Source organism: Mirounga angustirostris, unplaced genomic scaffold (assembly GCF_029215605.1).
Source record: "Mirounga angustirostris isolate CCGP_5_RB_7025 unplaced genomic scaffold, mMirAng1.0.hap1 SCAF_14, whole genome shotgun sequence".
Taxonomy (NCBI): domain Eukaryota; kingdom Metazoa; phylum Chordata; class Mammalia; order Carnivora; family Phocidae; genus Mirounga; species Mirounga angustirostris.
In genome coordinates this window covers 46,667,486-46,688,996 of record NW_026991722.1, presented here as the reverse complement: position 1 = coordinate 46,688,996, position 21,511 = coordinate 46,667,486, and the positions used below count along the sequence as shown (strand labels likewise).

General features: G+C 41.2%; 1 protein-coding gene across 2 annotated transcripts in view; it reads left to right on the top strand.

The window, feature by feature from the left end:
- TTC39C (tetratricopeptide repeat domain 39C) overlaps positions 1-21,511 on the top strand; it is a 101,640-nt gene that overhangs the window by 38,879 nt on the left and 41,250 nt on the right. Inside the window, exons 2-6 of one of the 2 annotated variants that reach the window (XM_045886916.3) lie at positions 4,372-4,420; positions 6,446-6,574; positions 9,047-9,161; positions 18,525-18,879; positions 20,864-21,032. In XM_045886916.3, the coding sequence (XP_045742872.1) occupies positions 4,372-4,420; positions 6,446-6,574; positions 9,047-9,161; positions 18,525-18,879; positions 20,864-21,032 (817 nt within the window). The remainder of the gene's footprint in view (positions 1-4,371; positions 4,421-6,445; positions 6,575-9,046; positions 9,162-18,524; positions 18,880-20,863; positions 21,033-21,511) is intronic. The other variant, XM_054510343.2, reaches the window with a different exon arrangement.

Genomic DNA, 21,511 nt, shown 5'->3' with positions numbered 1-21,511 from the left:
TTGTAGCAATATTGAATTCCAACCCACAAGAACTGTATATCTCTGTATTGAGATTAGTGATTCTCAGGCAGGGTCGGTTTGCTCCCGGAGGACATTTGGCAATGTCTGGAGACATTTTTGTTGTCACATCTGTGGTGGAAGAGTGGCTGTGTGCTACTGGCAACTTGTAGATAGAGGATAGGGATGCTGCCCAACATCCTACAAATCCTAGGACAGCCTCCACAAGAAAAAATTATCTGACCCAAAATGTTAAGAAACCCTGATTTAGGTCTTTGTTTTTTTTTGTAATGTTTTGAGTTTTCAGTGTGACAATATTGCACATCTTTGTTAGATTTATCCTTAGATACTTAGTGATTTGGTGCTATTGTGGTTTTTCGTTTCATATTCTAATTGTTACTGGTTTATATATGTGTGTGTGTGTGTGTGTGTGTATTGTTTGATGTGTCTGTGTCTTTAAGTGTCTCTTGTATTTTGTACCTTTTATTTTGGAGATTCCCTTTCAGTACCCCCTCCATACACTTTTTTATTGTCATTGAAGAAACTAGGATTTTTGTCCTGTAGAGTTTTCCACAGCTTGGATATTGCTGATCATATCAGTGTGGTGGTGGTTAATATGTTCCCTTGTCTCTATGGTCATTGCCCATATCCATTACTTCATTGGGAGCTGTAAAATGAAACACTGATTCTATCTTTTGCTTTTCATTTATTATCCCAGGGTATTTTTGTAAAAAGACTGCCCTCCCATGCAGCTAATTCATTACTGAGTCCCTAGAGAAAGACAGGGTAAATGCTTATTCCTTCTCTTTTTTTAAATCCTTTTCCAAAATAATGAATTCGTTCCTTAGGATCTTCCATAGGCATCCAGAGAGCGTTTGTTTTGTTTTTAAATTAAAAGTACTATTATGAACTTACAGTTTAACCGTATTTGATGTTTCAATCCATTGCTGTTTTTACCTTCATTAGGGATTAAATTGTTCCATATTTGCATAGTGGGAACCTCTTAAGACAGTAATATAACTTTTAAGTTTCCTTGCTTTCTACTATAACAAGATATTCCAGGCTCTTCTCAAACATTTCTTATCCCTGACCTGGAATCAGTCATTTCTTCAAGGAGCCATGGTCCCTTTTACCTAATGTATTTAGAGAAGGTGTTAGGCATTCTCAGGGCTACTGGTGGTGTTATTTCTAGGCTTTTTCAGTAGACAGGAAATATGTATTTTTTAAAGATGAGTTCCTATTCTAGGCTATAAGATTTTTAATTAACTTCACTCTTTTTCCTATTCACAAAGCCCTGAGTCCCAACAAACACCATCATACCTACATGTTGCTTTATCACAAATTACATCCCCAGCAGCCTTAGAATGACAATACTAAGTTGACTGGTGAGAATATGATTACGGGAAACAAATTTTTTTTTCCATTTTCTGGAGTCTGTTTTTAAGGGTATTTCATAATAAAAGTGCACTGTTAGATTATTGTGTTCTAACATCACTTGGAATAATTCTGTGTGGTTATTTTACCAACTGGATTTGCATTAATTGTACTTTTTAGGGGTTGCATTATTAAAATTCGGTATTATGATGTGCAATATTTACATGGTTCCAATGTCTAATCCATAGAGAAGCTTTGTTTCTACCCTTGTTTCTTCTTCCCTATTCCTTCTCTCACCTTGTAGTATCCATTTTTTTAAATGATAGGTTATTCCACCATTTTTTTCAATATTAGCAAATATGTATATATTTCTGTACTTATATCCTCTCTTCTTTTAAATAAGGGAGGTTTTTACTGGGTGGTCTATTTCACTTGTCCTCACCTCTGTTCTTATAGATCTTCTGGTACTTTGTGTTTTGGTTCTAAAGCTTACTTTTATACTCAGTCTTTATATAATACCCTCAACTCCCCTCCAGTTTGGGTCATTGTTTATTGGTTCCCAATATGAGCATATTGAGGTGAGCTAGGAGCCTCTTCCTTCTCCTTCCTTAGCTTCGGTTTTAAAGTAATGAGACTTGTACTCTTTGGGAACATTTCCAAATCCCCTGAATGAGTAAGTTTTATGTAGAAACACATCTGTGGGCCAAAATGATCAAGATGACGTAAGTTAACGTAGGCTTAAAAAGTCAAATGAGCCTTGTTAAATTCTTAAAACAACAGGTCTTGTGCAGGATATGAGAGGGTGTGTATTTATTGATCAGTTTATTGTGCTGGGTACACTGTCCAATGTACCAGATGCTGTGGGGTTTGCGGAGACTGTACATCAGGGAGGTAAGAGTGTTCCCACAGGGCTGGTTTTTCACCCACGATGGTATGTGAACTACTGAGGGCCAGGCTAGGATACCATGAATAATTAATAGTTGGCTCCCAGACACTCAATTTTAGTCCAAAACAAGAAGCACATGTGGCAACACCAGGCCCTAGTTTCAACTCCTTTCATTTTTCAGACGGCAAAGTGGCTAACATGTAAGCAAGGAAAGGGGAAGGCCATACTCGTCAGCACTTGACTGAAATGTGTTTGTTCCTAAAAGGCAGGGCTCTGTCTTTCATTCCTTCACTGATGTGTATTTGTTGAAAGCCTGTTGTGTGTAAGGCATGATAAGGGATAAGAAGCAGAAAATAACATTCTAGAAGGGACACTGATAGGCAAACCAAATTAGGTTGGGAGCCTATAATGGTATGTCCATGCAGAGCCGTGGGCTGGGAAAATTGCCATCTGCTCTGCTGCATTGTGGGGGGAAAGCTTACTTGGCAGTGGGCTCGAGATGTGCTGCTTGAGCTTGGTTTATGGATGTGAATGCTAGTAGGGGATACATCACTAATGAGTTGACCTTCCTACGTTTTTTCTTGTTGGTTTAGTATCCTATTAGGTGGGGGTAAACAAATTATTATTCATTGTAGAGTTTAAATAAGTACTAAATAGATGGGGAAAAATGTAGCAGAAAGTTAATATTCCAAATAAATCAGGTTCCTTACTGCCCCTCCGCTTCCTCCCACCTTCCTCCTTCCCTGCTCCCTCCACTTACTCCCCTGCCCAACCCCCTGCCTCCATCTGACTCAGTAACGCAATCTCTAGCCATTTATCCCAAGAATATATTTGGACATGCCTGAGAAGATACATGTACAAAGATATTCATCTGATACATTGGATATATGCATGTATGTACATATATACATTCAAATGTGCATGTTCCCTGCCCCTCCCCCCCAAACACACATTCGCTTTGTGGACACAAACTAAATTTCCTGTAGGGGATTGACTAAATGCATTGTTCTCTCCTTTTTTAGAATGACCATATGTTATCTTGCATAATTAAAAAATCAGTAAAGTTATTTTCTTTAAGAAGGCATTTACCACTTGTTTTCTCTTTTAGTGAAATTTACAGAAATTTAGAATTTGTACTGGTTGTGAATTTGAAGTGGAACGTTTATATTCCTGTATTCCTTGAATTGGTATTAGTCTGATTTGGTTTCTGTTTGGCTTACATACGTAATTTCATAATGACTGTATTACAGTGGTGGAGTGTCTGACACTAAGGCGACTTTTTGCAGGGGTGGGGTTGGGGGGGGTGGGCAGCGAAGCAGGGTTTGTTGAGCAATAGCAAAGTGCTAGTACAAAGCTCCTGAGGAGGGAGGGGACCCAAGAGTGTTGCCCTAGCGAGGCATTCTTAAAGTTCTTTAGATGGAATTAGTGAACTTTCAAGGTTGGCTCCATGGTAGAAACCCTTTGATCTACATTAAAAATGATATTTTATGTGTGCAAAGTTTTGAACATGTTTTGCATTTTTAAGATGAATATTAATCATCTTCCTTTGGCCACATGTGTGCAGATGTCAGGTTGGTTTACTAAAGCAGTCTCTGTTATCATTTGATTTTCTTGTGTGCCTTGCTTTGAAGAATCAGCCTCTATTTTGGCAGACAGACCTGTGAACCTCCTTGCCTCCAACATTTTTCTTAGGATAATTTCTTTTTTCTTTCTCTCTCTCTCTCTCTCTCTCTCTCTCTCTTTTTTTTTTTTTTTTTTTTGAGAGAAGCCAAGAGAGAGGAGGGAAGGGGCAGAGGGAGAGGGAGAGAGAGAATCTCAAGCAGGCTCCACTCCCAGCATGGAGCCTGATACGGGGCTTGATCTCACAACCCTGAGTTCATGACCTGAGCTGAAATCACGAGTCGGACACTTAACCGATTAAGCCACCGAGGTGCCCCTTTCTTAGGGTAATTTAATCAGCTTTAAGACTTTACTGTCTGTCCAATTATTAGGAATATATAGTGATCCTGGGGTGCCTGGGTGGCTCAGTCGTTAAGAAATATATAGCGATCCTAATGTATCAAATGTTTATAAAAGTATACATTAAAAGTATTTTTATTTTGTTTCCTTAACAGAAATCATAGCCCATTAATGAGTTTTGGAGCCAGTTTCGTCAGTTTCTTGGTAAGTTAGTATGGGGAGAGGTATTGGTGTGAAGGAAACAAGTATATAAAGTATGTCCTAGAGTTACTAGCTGTATGGATACAGATCTTCTATTTTAAAGATTTATTTATTTTAGAGAGAGTGTGCACAGGGTAGGGGGTGTGGGGCAGAGGGAGAAGAGAGAGAGAATCTTAAGTAGACTACCCACAGAGCACAGAGCCCGAGGCGGGGCTCGATCTCATGACCCTGAGATCATGACCTGAGCCAAAATCAAGAGTCGGGTACTTAACCGACTCAGCCACCCAGGTGCCCCTATAGAGATAGATCTTTTAGCATTTAAAAGTGTAGTAAAGTTTTGCCTATTAGCCAACACCTGTGAGACATCCTTTTTCCCTTAATTTAAAAAATAAAATGCTAATACCTTCCAGAGAATTGTTTTTCCCAATCAAAAAAAATTTTTGAATAAAAATAAAATTGCAGAGGCCTTCTCAAAAAATAAAACTGAGATTAAAAAAAAAAAAAAAAAAAAGGCCAGACTTTGGATACGAAAGGTTTTGCTCTAAAATTATTGAATAAATGTGGACTGGGAAGCAAGTTTAAATTAGCAGAGTTGAAATTTATTAGTTACTATTACATTTTTAAATATTAGTATTTAGGAATTGAAGGAATAGGTTGCAGTTATGTGTTTAAAGAAAATTCGGCAATGTAAAAAATTGGATGCTTTTTTTTCTAGAAATATGTATAACATCACACAAACCACTTTCAAACACATAATTAAAAAAAAACACTCATAGAATGGTATAATAGCAAATTGTGTGTGTGTGTGTACATATTTATAATCAGTATGTGTAGAGACCGAGTAAAGTAAAATAGAGAAAGCATTTAAATGATTTCAGATCTAGGAAGATCTCTGCACACCAGCGTGTCCTGTGCCGGCTGGCTCTCCGTGCCCAACCTCAGGTACCTGGCCAGCTTCTGGTGGCATGGACTTTCATTCAGGCTATTTATTTCCTCCTCTCGCCGGGGAATACAACACTAATTTTTAAGCCTTGCCATTTACAAGAAAACACAGCATCCGACTTTAAGGAAAACAGTACTCTGTGGGAATCACAACATGAGTACCTGCTTCACTACAAAGGCAGGGACGGAGACCCAGCCAAAGCTTGGCTGGTGGAGGAGGAAGGTGGGGAGGGAGGCTGTGACAGGTCTGGGGTCTGCTTGGAAAGCAAGTGTGGCAGGGGGCTTGGACAAAGGTGGCAGTGGTCTGGCTTGGCTACAAGGGGAGAGTGTATTGGAGTCCTACCAAGGAGACCTAGAATGCCAAGGGGAGGGCTTGCCGAATGGATAGGGCATGGTAGAGAGCTCGCTACGAAGAGCTCATTAGGTCCTTCCAAGAACCAGGTGTCCTGTCTCTGCCCCGACAGCCCATTCATAACCTCAGAAACCTCTATGCCACTGGTCAAAGTAGCAGGTTTTCAGCAGAGAAGGATTGCCCTTACCCACTCAGATGTGGCCTGGAAAACTCCACCAGGCTGCCAGTGGAATTTTTCACTGTGGACCGTGTAATATGAGTTCCAAATAAGGGAACCCCTTGGAATTGCTGTCCCTGAAAAGACTGACGCTTTTCAAGGTGAACCTACTAGCGATTCTGTGCAGTACTTGACGGGGCCAGGGGTCCACATGTGGGGAGAATGAACTTTTCAGTGAGACACTGCTATAAAAACTGAATGAAGTGGACCAATCAGAAATTATGCAGGGCTTTGGTTACTGTGTTCCATAACAACTAAAAAGGTCCTAGAACTGTAACTGAGAACGTTTACTACCCTGTATTTTTTCGTGTAGGTGTGATAGAGGTATATTCTTATTTTCATATTGAGATTATAGTTCTTGGAAATGATTAGGGTATGCTGTAACATTCTTTTACTTGCAACAAATAAAATTTGAATGTTTTTTTTCTTCCTAGTTTGGGATTTTGTTGTATTAAATCGCCTAAATTTTCAGACACTTGCCGATTCATTCCTTCTTTCCTTATTTCTTTCTTGGAAGAACGCCATGATGACATTTGAGGAAGAAAAAATGCAGTTGGCGTGTGATGACTTAAAGACGACAGAGAAACTGTGTGAAAGCGAAGAGGCTGGAGTAATTGAAACCATCAAGAATAAAATTAAGAAGAATGTAAGCACTATGTCTTTAGGTTGTGAATGGAGTGCCACTGACGTAGGGCATTGCTCCTTTACTTGGTTTTCAATATTTCAGATATGACTGAAAGCACTACATGTTTCTTATGGCTTTTGATTAAGTAAAATGTATTTTTTTTTTAAAAACAATGGAACCCCACCCCCACCTGCTTGTCTGTCATTAAAACCATTCAGTGCATTAATTCTTTTGCTGTCTTAAGATTATCTTCTTCCATAATGGGCCACGTGCTAAGAGCTTTTGTAATGAGGCTTTCATGTATCTGTAATTCAGATATGTTGCATTTTGGCATTACTGAGGAATTCAGCTATTTACCTAATTTTTCCTTACCAGCCTTTGGTTACACAATAAAGTCACAATAACATTGTAATTAACTTCTCCTGATTTTGCTTTCATCTTCCAGTGCGAAAGTCTAGTCTTTGGGAAGACCTCCTTCTACCCCTGATGTTTCTGGAGTGCCCAGAGGTCTCCCTGTGTTACCTGTTGAACTGACAAACCTGTCTTTGGGTTATAGTCCTCAAAAGCTGCCCATCTTTTCTTCAGCTAGTTCGTGTCCAGGTTGCTGCACCTCTGCTCTTGCTGATGGTGTCCACCGTGAGGAAGCCACTGATGGGCCAAAAGTACAGTCTCCTGATGCTCCAGAAGGGCCAGAGCTTTCCTTGCTGGCTCCTTCTGCAAACCCTGCATCTGATCAGTGACTGAGTCCTGTTGCCTCTCTTTCTAAAGCACCTCCTCAACTCATCCACTTCTCTCCCCACTCCTGCCATGTCCTTAGGTCAGCCACCATCCCCATTTGCCTGCAACAACTCTCACTGTTCTTGAATTCATTCTCCATAATACAGTCTCTAAAATGCAAATAATAGGTTGCTGGCTTCATTTTTGGTGTCCCTACCCCACCCTTGCCATTACATTACACCTTGCCAAACTCCTTACTGTGGCTGACTTGGCACTTCCTTTTCCTCTGCCTAGAACATTCTCCTCCCTCTGGACCTGGTTCCTACACTTTCTTGAGTTCTTCCTAGATCATTTACTCCAAGGACTCTTGCCTGAGCCCCAAAGCTGTTTTGAGTAGGTTTCCTCCTTGTCCCCATAGTACCCTGTACTCAACCCTTCAGAAGCACTTACTACATTACATGGTAATGAAGTCAGTGTTCCCTCATTAGACTATAAGTTATTTGTTTGTTTTCTGTATCTAATTCCATGCCTAACCACCTATGTTAGGAATTAACACTGGTAATGGGTCTTTGCAATTTAAAAAAGCATTTTCACATACAGTACCTCATTAGTCCTTCCAACAACCCGACACAGTAGATGTTATTACAAAGAACCAGGAGCATCAATAGACTGACATTTGCCTAAGCAAAGTAATGAGTTCTGGGACTACATTTGCAACAATAGTGACCATAATAGATTATGCTAATGTAGAAAAAAGGAAAACAGTTCATTCTTTGTGTCTACTATATATGCTGTTGTCGTATTTGCAAAGATCCTATCTTTTTTTTTTTTTTAAGATTTTATTTATTTATTTGACAGAAAGAGACACAGCAAGAGAGGGAACAGAAGCAGGGGGAGTGGGAGAGGGAGAAGCAGGCTTCCCGCCGAGCAGGGAGCCCGATGTGGGGCTCGATCCCAGGACCCTGAGATCATGACCTGAGCTGAAGGCAGCCGCTTAACGACTGAGCCACCCAGGCGCCCCATAGATCCTATCATTTCTTACATCACTGTGAAAGCCTATGAAAACTATTTAGCTTATCTTGTTCAAGTTCACTTTGTATTAAGAATGCAGTATTCTATTTTGGGGTAAATTTTTTCACTTACAAACATTCTTTAGAATAAGGACCAACATTTTATAAAAAAGTAGGTTTTTTAATTTTAATTAAAAAATTAATTGTTTTGCTTCTTTTATAGAGATAGTCACCTTGGAGGTATAGCTTAAATTCTGAGTTCAGTTTGTGGTTCATTCAAACCTATTTTATCCTTAAGTAAAATGTAATCAGTTTTCGACCCTCACATCTCTGTGTGCACAGAAGTTACGAACCCCAGTGTTCATCCTATATGAATGAAGGTAGATGGCTGCAAAGTGGCTTTTCGGGTTATCTATTTTGGGGGATGTTTTCTACCTTTAGTGGGTTTTATTTTGGATAAGTAACAACTTAAACTGTTTCAAAAAAGGTAAACCTCTAAATTTTCGTGTTGACTTTCATGGTTTCCCATGAGCTTCATTGTTCTCGCTTAGGATATTTGTCTTTGAGTTACAATGTTCTTCATTGTATGGTTAACAAAACAGAGCCAGATCTCATGGGAATATGGTATAAATTTGGTCTTGGCTTTTAGTGCCCTGTTTCTCAGTTCCTACGTGAAATTATTTTGCACAGTAAAGTAATGGTGGTTTGGATGGAGTCTTGTTCTTGTGTGTGGTTGATCAATGTGTACTTTCCTTCCACCAAACAGGTTGATGTCCGAAAATCTGCCCCCTCTATGGTTGATCGGCTTCAGAGGCAGATAATCATAGCCGATTGTCAAGTTTATCTGGCTGTGCTCTCGTTTGTGAAACAAGAATTGTCAGGTATGCCAAAGCATTACTTTTAATGGCTTTCAAAATTCAGTGGGCATGATAAGTAATGCCCCCCCCCCCTTTTTTTTTTTACAATGCCTTGTATTTCAGTCTTTGAAAATATGTGGCACCTCTTTGGGGCATGATACTGAGTTTTACTTAGGAAATTGGAACCACAAGTGCCTAATGTGTGTTTAGGGGAGTAGTTTTAGACTTGAAGTCAGTGTTTCACAGATAATTCTGTCATAGAGAAATTACCGGTGCCAGATAGATAGATCTACTTTTCCTTTGTGAGAATCAAGTTGTGAATAACCTTCAAAGTGAAATATAACTGGTTTAAGTTAAATTTTTCAGGAAATTGTTACTGAGGGCCTGAATGGGTACCAAATATTTCCTAAAATACTTGAATGACCTACATTTGAACAACCTTGAGTAAGGGCTATCAACTCATTTCTTAGTTTGTCCAAGACTGTTGTTTTCCAGGATTCTATGGCTTTAATAATCTTGCGAGCTATAGACTCAAATCGAGTCTTTAACAGCTTCTGGAAGACTGTGTCTAACACAGACACCAGTTCTTTAGCTTATGTGGGTATCGGTCTGATACTGCCAGGAAAAATTTGTTGCTTTGGCAGATAGGATTTACTTGGAAAAAATGAAAATTCCGAAAGGAAATCAACTAAAACTCACAACCACAAAAGCATTTCCTTCCAGACCTTAAATGAAGCAGGGTCTGTTGCTGCTGAGTTACAGCTTACAGTACGCTTTCTAGCCCGCCAGTCACTGGTTTTTCTCTCCCTTCTCTTCCTACTGTCTCTTCCTGCCTCCCTCCCTCCACCTCATCCTTGAGGATGCTTTGTTTCTGTTTGGCTCAAGTCAGACATGCAACTTAACTTTTATTTTGACCTCCAAGATTTGGACTTACTAGAATTTATCCTTCTTTTAAAATATGTTGGCCTTTTGCTTTGGGTCCTCTGTTCTATGTTTTTCTCTCTAATCCTCCTCTTGGGACTTGCCTAATACTTACATGGTTGAGGGCTCATAGCTGGTGTGAAATATCTGTGAAGTTTCCCACTTGAAGTTCTCCATTCATGTATGTATTAAAAGTGGCAGAGCTGTCAGACTTCTTGGGTCAAGATAGGAACTCTGGCATTTTCTGTGTTCCTTGTATTCCTTTTTTTCTGACACTCAAGAAGGACTTTAGAGGAGCTAATTTTAGCTATTAGGAGAAAATCTCTGTCTAGAGAGAAGGATAAAAGTCCAATGTAGTTTAAAGTTTGGGGAATCAGGGTAAAGGGCATCTGAGAATTCTTTGTGTTGATCTTACAACTCTTCTATAAGTCAAAGTATATAAAAATTGTAAAAGTTATATATCCTTCATTTGCTCATTCGTGGGTCTATTTGACAAATAATTAGCATGTATGATGTGCTAAGCTCTGTGTTACGTGAGCAATATAAGCTATGCTCCCTGCCCTCATGAAATTTAGAGTCATCAATTCGTGCTGTTTATTTCTAAAATTATTATTCTGGTTAAGAATTACTGAACATTGGGCGCCTGGGTGGCTCAGTTGGTTAAGCGACTGCCTTCGGCTCAGGTCATGATCCTGGAGTCCCTGGATGGAGTCCCGCATCAGGCTCCCTGCTTGGCAGGGAGTCTTCTTCTCCCTCTGACCCTCTCCCCTCTCATGTACTCGCTCCCACTCATTCTCTCTCTCTCAAATAAATAAAATCTTTAAAAAAAAAAAAAAGAATTACTGAACATTGTTATAGAAAACTTGGAAAATAGAGAAGGGTGAAAAAGAAAGCAAGTCATGTCTTATCTTACCACTTGGAGAAATTACTCTTTAATGCTAATGTCTAATGTTTTATGTTTCTCCATATCTCTTTTACAAAATGGAATCTATAGTGCTTTGTATCCAACTTTTCCCTCTTAGATTGTATTTTACATATTTTCTCTGTTACTCAGTTTCAAAATACTAAATAGTAACAGTAGTTTTTCATATGAATGTGCCATGATTTATTTAACCAATTCCCTTTGGTTAAAGAACCAATGTTCTTTGCTTTGCCTTTGTTGTTGTTGTTGTTGTTGTTGTTATTAGTGAGGTCAACCTATTTTTATATTTTGTTAATCAACTGTATTTCTTTTTTTTTTTAAAGATTTTATTTGACAGAGAGAGACACAGCGAGAGAGGGAACACAAGCAGGGGGAGTGGGTGAGGGAGAAGCAGGCTTCCCACCGAGCAGGGAGCCCGATGTGGGGCTCAATCCCAGGACCCCGGGATCATGACCCGAGCCGAAGGCAGCCGCTTAACTGACTGAGCCACCCAGGTGCCCCAATAAACTGTATTTCTTTCATAAACTGCCGCCTAGCCTTTTCCCATTCTCCTAATAGGTTGATATTAATCAATTACTTAATCCTATTTATCATGGATTTTGAACAGTGCTCTTGGTTTTTCCTGAAGCCATATAATTTACTGAACAGATACTGATATTGAAATGAAATTCTGACAGACATAAATGTACACAGTGGTCATTTGCTTTATGAATATCTCCTTATTTGTTTCAAACAAACATAACCAAAAAGGCTCTTCATTAGCCTTTTAGAAGTTTTTAAACTCTAAAAAACTTACTTTGTGGGAATCCATTTCTTTTTCTTTTTCTTTTTTAATTTATTCATTTAAGAGAGCATGAGCTGAGGGACAGAGGGAGAAGGAGAAGCAGGCTCAGTCCCAGTCCCCGAGACCATGACCTGAGCCAAAGGCAGACACTTAAATGACTGAGCCACCCAGGTGCCCCCGGAATAAATTTCTTAGAAAACGACTTTTTTTTTTTTTAAGATTTTATTTATTTATTTGACAGAGAGAGAGAGAGCCAGTGAGCACAAGCAGGGGGAGGGGCAGAGGGAGAGGGAGGAGCAGGGTCCCCACTGAGCAAGGAGCTCAACTTCGGGGGCAGGGATCGCTCCCAGGACCCCTAGATCATGACCACCAACTGAGCCACCCAGGCGTCCCCCTTAGAAAACTTTCTTGATGGTTAATTTTCTTGGGGAAAAGCTGCCTTCTTGGAGATGTTTGTTATAGGTGTCCCTCCCCCACCCCGAGTGGGTGGTGCCGAAGTGGGTGGGGGCATACACACTCACCTGAGCTCCAGGTAGGGATGAGTCTGTGAATTTGTAAACGCTTCATACTTATAAAAGAACTCCTCTGCTTTCTCTCATTTGAACTTCTTTGTAATGAATTATCCCATCATCACTCTTCATTTTATATACTACTTTATAAATATCTTTTTCATTTACTCTGTTGTCCAGGGCTGCTTGTTTGCTTTTTTTCCCAATGAACAGATATCCATTACTTCCATAACAAAAAGAAGCTCTTTTTAAAACCTATTTTATGGCACTTGCCCACCTCATTTGTTTCCTTTCCTGCCTTTTAGCCTTGAGGATAGGCCCTACGTTGTGCTCACCTGTGTGTTCGTGGCATGACGTAGGCTCGATACGTGTTCCTCAGATGAGTTTGCTTGCTGGCTTTCACAGGTGAGGCAGCTGAGGCTGCGTGTTGGATCAGGTTGGACAGTTGACACAGCTTGTTAGTGACGACAGAACCCGGGCCGGAGCCAAGGGTTTCTTGTTTCATACCGGAATTCCCAGTGTCCTCACCGTTCTCCCGTCGCCTCAGCCTGGTTCCGCGGGCCCGCGCCCTCCGAGAGGCCGGGCCGCCCTGCGGTGCTCGCTCGCTCTCCAGCCGACCCCCGGCGCTCGCCCCTGGCATCATCGTGCCACACACAGGCTGCCATTGATGCACCTGCTTCTCCAGGCCGCGTTCTCTGTGTTCCGCTGGAGCCATCTTCCTCAGGCTCGTTAGACCTGTGCTTTAAACACTCAGCTGTTGTACGTCTCCTACAAGGGGAAGTTTGAATTCCTTCCTCAGGTGGCCTGTGCGAACCTGCCTGCCTTCCCAGCCCCGCAGCCGGCTAAGCCGAGCTCCTAGCCCTTCCCTGAATGCCCTGTGCTTGCCTCCTGCCCTTGTGTGTGCTACCCTCTCAGTTGGGAAGGGCCCTCAGCCCCTTTCTTTCTCTCTTGCCTATCCAGGTGCATCCCAGGCCAGCTTCCTTCATGCATTCCTTCCTCACTTCGTCGTCTGCCCTTTGCTGTTCTCCATGATTCTGTGCCTCGTCAGAGCATTCATCACATAGCAATACAAATGTTTATGCACATGTCTGCCCACGGTATGTGACTGTAATCTCCTTGAGGGCAGCAACAGTGTCCACCTGCTGTCTTTTCCGCCCACACTTACTGAGCTCCTACTTTGCATCCCACACTGTGGGGTGACAGGCGCCAGGGCTCAGAGGTGAGTGGGATGTAGCTCTTGCCCTGAGGGGACTGCAGGTTTAGTAGAGGAGAAGCAGGAGTGCATCAATTCTAATTCAGGGTCATACTTCACCCACTAGACGTGTAAGTTAGTCACAGATTGGGTGCACAGGGAGTGAGCAGTTGGGAAACTGCGGAGGGAAGATGAAGGACGATCCTGAGCAGGGTGATAAAGAACCGGAAGTCCATTTTCCCCTCTATGTCCTTGGCACCTGCTGCGCTGTTCCCTAGCACATGGTGGGTGTATAATATGTGAATTGAAGGGATGAAGGAGGGGTGGTGCCATTCAGGAAAAAGTGGCTCAACACTGAGCCCCAAGAATAGTTGAGATTGGAAAAGTTGAGTCTTTCAGAAGTCTTTTAGAAGTGAAAAGAAACCCATTTTTCTCCCGAAGTCTCATGTGGGTTATAAAAAAGGTAAGCCTGAACTAGTCTCTCATTATGGGGTTAACCAGCCTCATCTAGGACAAGTGAACAGACAGAATGCTATGGTAGAAGATCCCACCAGATACAATACCCTGCTGAAAAGTCTCTAAGATTTATTGCAACATCAATTAGTATGACTTGGTATTTTCACTTTCTAGACAATTCTTGCCTCTTCCTGGGAAGGACTCCCACTCCCTGCCCCCAGCCCCCATGCCGCACTTCCCTTAATGGGGACAAAGTTTCCTCTCTCCCCTACATCTCCCAGCTGACTGAGGCTGGCCCTAAAAAGGGAGGGCAAATGGTCTGTGGTTTTCTGCTGTCTCCAAAAGCATAGAGAACAGTGGCTGCCTGATTTATATTTGACCTTTCAGAGGAGCCATATGGAAGGCTGTGCAGGATGTGAGGCTCTTGAATACTGTTTCTCTACCTTTTGGGAAAATGTGTGCTCCTTAGCTGCATTGCTGTAGCTTCAAGCCGGCGGAGGGTCCCCCCTGCAGGAGCTGCGGCGCTTCTGCCGTGGGGCACGCGTCCAGCTCTGCCGGATCCTCACTCAGCCTTTGCTCCGTAGGCAGGGTCCGGCTGTGCTCAGATGTTTTGGTCATAGCATTTGGGACAGGGAAGTAGGGTGAGAGTCCTGGGGAAGCTGTTTCTCTGAGCTTAGAAAGTAGCAAAAACAAAATCTTTCTCTACATGCATGCTAACTTTGTCTTGCACAAATTACAGTCTTCGACTTAGTCGAAACTTTGGGTTCTACTTACCCGGCTCAAATTAAAGATGTTAAAACTTGTTACGACAGATTTTAACATATGCTTTTAAACATTGGCACCTAAACTCCTCTCTTAGGCAAGAAAAGAAAGACATGTGGAATTACATTTTTATTTTATAAAAATAGGGTTGTTTTTTTTTTTTTTAAAGATTTTATTTATTTGACAGAGAGAGAGATAGCGAGAGCAGGAACACAAGCAGGGGGAGTGGGAGAGGGAGAAGCAGGCTTCCCGCTGAGCAAGGAGCCCGATGCGGGGCTCGATCCCAGGACCCTGAGATCATGACCTGAGCTGAAGGCAGACGCATAACGACTGAGCCACCCAGGCGCCCCAAAAATAGGGTTTTTACCATTGTCATTTTTTGTTGATGGAGTCTGTGCAGTTGGCACTGATGGATTTTGACATTTGCTTCTATTCTTACCATTCTCTGCTATGACTCTTCACCTGAGATCTGGATTACTAACACTGCAGGTCTCCTCACCCCCAGTCTTAGAAGTGGCCTGCTGCTTCTGTGCATGTCCTTAGTTGGACATCAGGGGGCCCCCATAACCCGAGCATGCCATCCCTGTGTCCCCTTTGGCCTCTGTGTCCCCTTTTGGACTCTGGCTCTGAACAGCTTGCTCACCTGTTCCTTCATACTCACACTCGTGTTCCTTGCTCCTGGAATGTTGCCTCTGCCTAGATGGAAGCTCTGCTTCCTGAATGAAGCCTCAGCAGCCTGGAAATGCAGGAGAAAATGGAATTAAACTTTTTCCTTAAGATTTCCAGTTAGGCCTGGCGGGGAGGAGGGAGTAAAGTTTTCTACTGAAATCCTGCAATACTTATTCTGCACTAATTCATTTACATATTCATTACATAGAAAAATTTAGTGACAAAAAGGAAATAAAGAAAAACTCACCCATCATCCCTACATGATTTGTTTTCATTTTTCTCCATAGGACCCCAGTGGGGCACATAAACAAACACATAAGATATATACAGTCTTATGCACTTATTTTTTTCATTTATTTTTCAGTTTTATTGTGGGCATTTGAAGGGCTGAGATTATGTCTTCTGGTCCTTTTGTATCCCTCAGTTGCCAAGCACAGTGCTAGGCACACGATAGGAACATAATAGCTAATTAACATTTTTAGAGTTTTGCGAGTTTTCTTTTTTTCATTTTTTAAATCTGTAGCCAGTGTTTTCCTCTTTATTAGATCCCAGTTGGTTTTGTGTTCCTTTTCTCTTTTTCTGTTTTTCTATTCAACATTGGGCTTTTTGGATCATAACTGAGCTTCCAGTTTGTGGGCATACTGAATCAACCTGAGTGCTTTGTTAGCATACAGGTTTCAGGATTTTCTCCAACCTTTCTTTTTCCCACAGTACTTCCATTTAGAAGGGAAGAGTCATTGTGCCTCTTACAGCCGGGATCTGTATCTTACTTCCCTTTGATTCTCCTAGAACTGTGCCTGAAATGTAATATTTGCTCAGTAAGTATTTTTGTTAAATTGGAGCGCCTGGGTGGCTCAGTTGGTTAAGCCTCTGACTCTTGATTTTGACTCAAGTCATGATCTCAGGGACGTGAGATCAAGCCCTGCACTGGGCTTTGTACTGGGCGTGGATTCTCTCTCTCCCTTTGCCCCTCCCCCTGCTCACGCTCGCTCTCTCTCTCTCTCTCTCTCTCTCAAAAAAAAAAAATTTTTTTTTTTGTTAAATTGAACTAAATGTGTATTCAAATGTGTATTACTTTTATAACTATACAGTTATAAAAATAGTTCCCTTAAATTAAGCTTTTTTTGTTCATCCTCTCTTACAGTAAGTATCCTTTTCAGTGAACTTAGTCTACAGGACATTAACAATCTAGAACTTGGAACTTGTGGGATGGTTGTGTTTTGAATTGTGATCCCATAGGAGATATGGTTATCATTTGTCAAGAAATTGATACAGTTAAGTAAAATATTAGCTTGATTAAATTTTAGCTTGATTCCATGGATTGAGGATCCTTAAGACCCTCAGGTGCAGTGATTTTCCAGGAGGACTCCATATATAATCATGCTCGTGGCTGTGATTTGTTACAGCAAAAGATACAAAGCAAAACAACCAAAGGGAAATGATGCATGGGATGACGTCCAGGGAAACTCAGGCACAAGTGACCCAAAATTTTCTCCCAGTGGAGTTGCATAGGACATGCTTAATTCTCTGGGCAGTGAGTTTTGTTCTCAATCGAGAAGCTTGTTAGAGATGCAGCACGCAGACTTTTTGTTGGGGGCTGACCATGCGTAGATATATTCTTGTCTTGCACATACCCAAATTCCAGGCCCCAGGAGGAAAGCAGGTGTTCAACATAAAACATACTACTTCTACAAGCAGGGTGGTAGGTACAGTGAGCCACTCTTATCAGTTCTGAGAATGCTGGGAACCCTCCCAAGTCCAAGTTCACAGACCCCAGCCAAGGGCCAGTCTTGTAAGCAGGCCTTTCAAAGGCTAGCAGTAGGCCCGCTCTGGTAGGTCTTTTCTGTATATACCGTGTGTTCTTAGATCACTCTTAGGGATTAGACTTTTATAAATCAGATTTTATGTTATGTATTTTCTGTAATTTAAAAATAACTTTTTACAGACTTCTTTTTCTGCTGTCTAAAGGGCCTGGAAACCCGGGACAGCTCGTTTTGTTTTCCATTGGTGCACTGGGCTCAGATGACTGGTCCCATATTGGTAACAGTGCTGAGTGTATAAGCTCTTTTCTGCAGAAAATTCCCTATAGAAGACCTTTCCTCAAAAGTATGGTGATGATACACTCAGATGAGCACAGATAAATCAGCTGCCCCTTCCCTTCTCCATCAGAAGGTGTTAAGTGTTCACAGGAGGAGAGGGTGAGGCAGGACCTGTGGGCTTGTGTGAGAGGGGCCAGTGGAGCCTGGAACTGGTGGGTCAATCCCATGTCGTATCTGTGAAATCTCTTTCAGAGACTGTGAGGGCTGTGTTAAAAATTGGTCTGACGGGAAATCATGGAAGCAGCTTTATAAATAACAGCTTCTCACCTCTGGTGCGAAGTAGCTTCTTTTTGCCACCTTCCTTCACTGGATCTGTCTAGATGTAGGCTGGGACAGGGGATGAGTGTCATCCTCATAGACCAAATAACGCCATCCTAAGCAAGGTACGCTGAAGCCACACAGTAGGCATTAGATACAGATGAATGGGGGATTGTTTGCATTTCTGCATTTAACACCGATGACTTACACCTTAATAAACTGCCCATTCGTTCACTCCATAGGTATAAATTCATCCTTTTTGTTTGCTTGTTTTATTTTTTGGCAAGTTGCCATGCTTGATGCTGGGGTGTGCTTTTAGCAGTGAATTAGACTTAAAACTTGCTCTTTCGGAGGAACGAAACACGGGGTAGACAAACGTAAGAGTTCTAAAAGAGGTTCATCAGTGAAGTTGCCATGGTAGTTCAGAAAAACACGGTGGAGGTTCATGTTTCACGGAGCACGTGAACAGAAATCGGGTTCACGTGATGCTTGCAGGCTGGTAGTCACGCATTTAGTCTTGCGGTGCATATCATCTACTGCGTCGCAGCTCGTGTATGAGGGGCTTGATAGAACAGTGAACAAAAAAAGATATGTGGTTCTGGCCGAGTGGTCATCCAGTGTAGTAAAGGGAAACAAATAAGGAATTTAAGCCCTCTGCAGAAAACAAGGTGCAATGGGTGATGGTCATTTTTATTGTGTGTTTGTTTTTTTTTTAATTTTTGCTTGAATTTCAGGTCATTCTTCAATATCCCTTACCAACACAGAAAATTATTTTGAATGCTTATTTTTCTCATGCTTTCTCCCCTTCTCTGTAGCCTATATAAAAGGTGGGTGGATCCTTAGGAAAGCCTGGAAGATTTACAATAAATGCTATCTGGACATCAGTGCCCTTCAGGAGCTGTATCAGAAGAAGCTAACTGAAGAGCCTTTGACTTCTGACGCTGCAAATGATAATCACATTGTGGCTGAAGGGGTGTCTGAGGAGTCTCTAAACAGACTGAAAGGTGCTGTTAGCTTTGGATATGGCCTTTTTCACCTTTGCATATCCATGGTGCCCCCCAACCTGCTCAAAATCATCAACCTGCTGGGTTTTCCTGGAGACCGCCTGCAAGGGCTTTCTTCACTGATGTATGCAAGCGAAAGTAAGGACATGAAGGCCCCTTTAGCTACGTGAGTAGCTGTATTGCAATGCTTTGGTAGATAATATAGTGTTGAAAGTAAGTAAACGACAATCAAAGCCTTTAAAGGAAACTTCAGGTAAATAGCTTCGTTGGTTGACGTGATGCCATGCATTATGTCTTTTAATGCAACCCCGAGAACTGCATTTTTGGTGGTATTTTATAAGCTGACTTTGGAGCTGACGTTAGAGAGCAGGACATTGTTCCTGACTCTCATGAGTCCTGTATTATTTTAAACAGGTAAAATGATCACCTTTTTCAACCTCAAATGATTTTATAAGCAGTTTTTGTGACCTTGACCACAGTCACTGAGATTCATGATCCTGATTTTTGAATTTTTTAAGGAATAGGAATTCGATAAGCCTTTTTGGTGATTTTAAAATTTTTATTCTTTTTTTTTTTTAAGATTTTATTTATTTGCGAGAGAGAGAATGAGAGACAGAGAGCATGAGAGGGAGGAGGGTCAGAGGGAGAAGCAGACTCCCTGCCGAGCAGGGAGCCCGATGCGGGACTCGATCCCGGGACTCCAGGATCATGACCTGAGCCAAAGGCAGTCGCTTAACCAACTGAGCCACCCAGGCGACCCTTAAAATTTTAATTCTTACAGAGAATCTTGATACTGCGTAATTTTCTTTGATCCTGGTTGGTTCATTGGTCTCTCATATGTGACTTGGATATTTTGTGCTGGTCAACTAAATTGAGTCATGTTAATCTAAATTGAGTCATGTTAGAGTAAACTGAAATGACAGTTATTTAAATAGGAGTGTGGAGAAGCTGGTATAACTCTCCAGAGCAAGGATTCACCGTCTCCTCCATCGGTTAAAAACAGTGTGATTTTTTTTTTTTTCAGTCTGGTAAATATCTACCATTTGCAATTTGAGTAATTTTACCAGACACTAGATGCCCTTTGACATTACACTACTTATCAGTTTTTCCAAAAAATGTTGATACCACAAAGAACTTCAGTAAGCTCTGTTTCTACTCCTATCAAGATTGAGGAATTTGGATATTCACTCTTAATCCGTTGGTAGCTATTAAAAAGATCATTAAATTTTCATTTCAAAAATATCTGTGCCTCCCCAAAGTCATTAAATTACATAAACAGTGGTATTTTAATTTGATTTAACAGTTTTGTAACATGTGATAATTTGTCTATTTATATCTTAGTATTTTCTGGAAAGAAGTGAATTGGTAATGCAAATTAGTGTGATCTCCAGAAGAGAACCAATTTTATAAACATGCTAGAAGCGTGCATTTATGTAATAATATTTGATGTGTTGGTGAAACATTTTTGCCTATTCATTAAAGCAGATCCTAATGAATCTATTTTAGTTATCGAGTTTATTTAACATGGTATTTTTCTTGAAAGGATGAGTTTGAAGTAAGGGAATTTTAAGTAATTATTTGTTTTTCAAATTGAGCATCCTCAAAGGCCAGAGAAAGAGCCTTTTTTCTGGTTCTCTGACTTATTTTAACCCATTTTAGTATAATTTGTGTCTGTGGTTCCCATATTTAAATTTGAATTCTGAAACTTACACTCTAACTTTGTGAACACAAGAGAAAACAGCATTTTCCTTTTGCAGAAAAGTAATGCTTTTATTATCAGGGGACAGTAAATTCATGGTAAACAGTTACTGTTTCTGATTGGTGCATTGATGAGTGAAGTTCCGAATTCAGAGATTTACATCAGTCCATACTTTCAAGAGCCATCTGGAAGTTTCAGAAAAGCTACATGCTTTTATCATATTGTTCTCCTGTCACCTGATGGGAGTGTGCTGATTTATATGCTGTGCCAAAGTGTCAAGTTTTCCCAAATATTGATAATATGAAGAAAGATACTCTGAATTTACTTCTTCAAAGACTGCATAGTAAGCTTTTTGGAAAGAGAGTGTTCTGGAAGAGCACCTACTGAGTTTTTAAAAAGTAGAACCACTATAAGAAAAGTCTTGCTCAACGTTTCTTTCCCTCTTCTTTAGATTGGCTCTGCTCTGGTATCATACTGTAGTCCGTCCGTTTTTTGCCTTGGACGGCAGTGATAACAAAGCAGGCCTGGACGAAGCGAAGGAAATTCTTCTCAAAAAAGAAGCTGCTTACCCAAATTCTTCCCTCTTCATGTTTTTCAAGGGACGCATACAACGATTAGAGGTACTGTGCCTTCCGCATGTTTTTAAATAAAGCCTTCTGTGGGTCAGATCTGTAATTCTCACTCCGGGTACTCCTATCAAAATGAGCCCAAATGTCACTGGGCCAAGGAACGTTTGGTTCTTGTGCTTTTCGCTGCACTGTTGCTACAAAAGCCTCTTCCAGGAACCCAGGATGTTAGTCAGTAACCTTCTGTTTGGGAGATGTGGGCGAGGAAGGGGGCGGTGAGCTCTCTCCCCGGTAATTAGACAAGATTGGCGTACTTGGAGCATGAGCACATGTCTTCGTTGAAGAACACAAAATACGATCCTTTTCCTTTTCTGGAGTTACTAATAATCTGTGTCTAAATTTTCATCTTGGTTAACAATTGATTTATGATTCAGTTACTGTGTGAAATAACAAGGGCCCCATCAGCTTTGAAACATTATAGCTTTTGTGGCTTTTTCATGGGCTTCCTTTGGGCCAGTCCTGTGCCAGGCGCT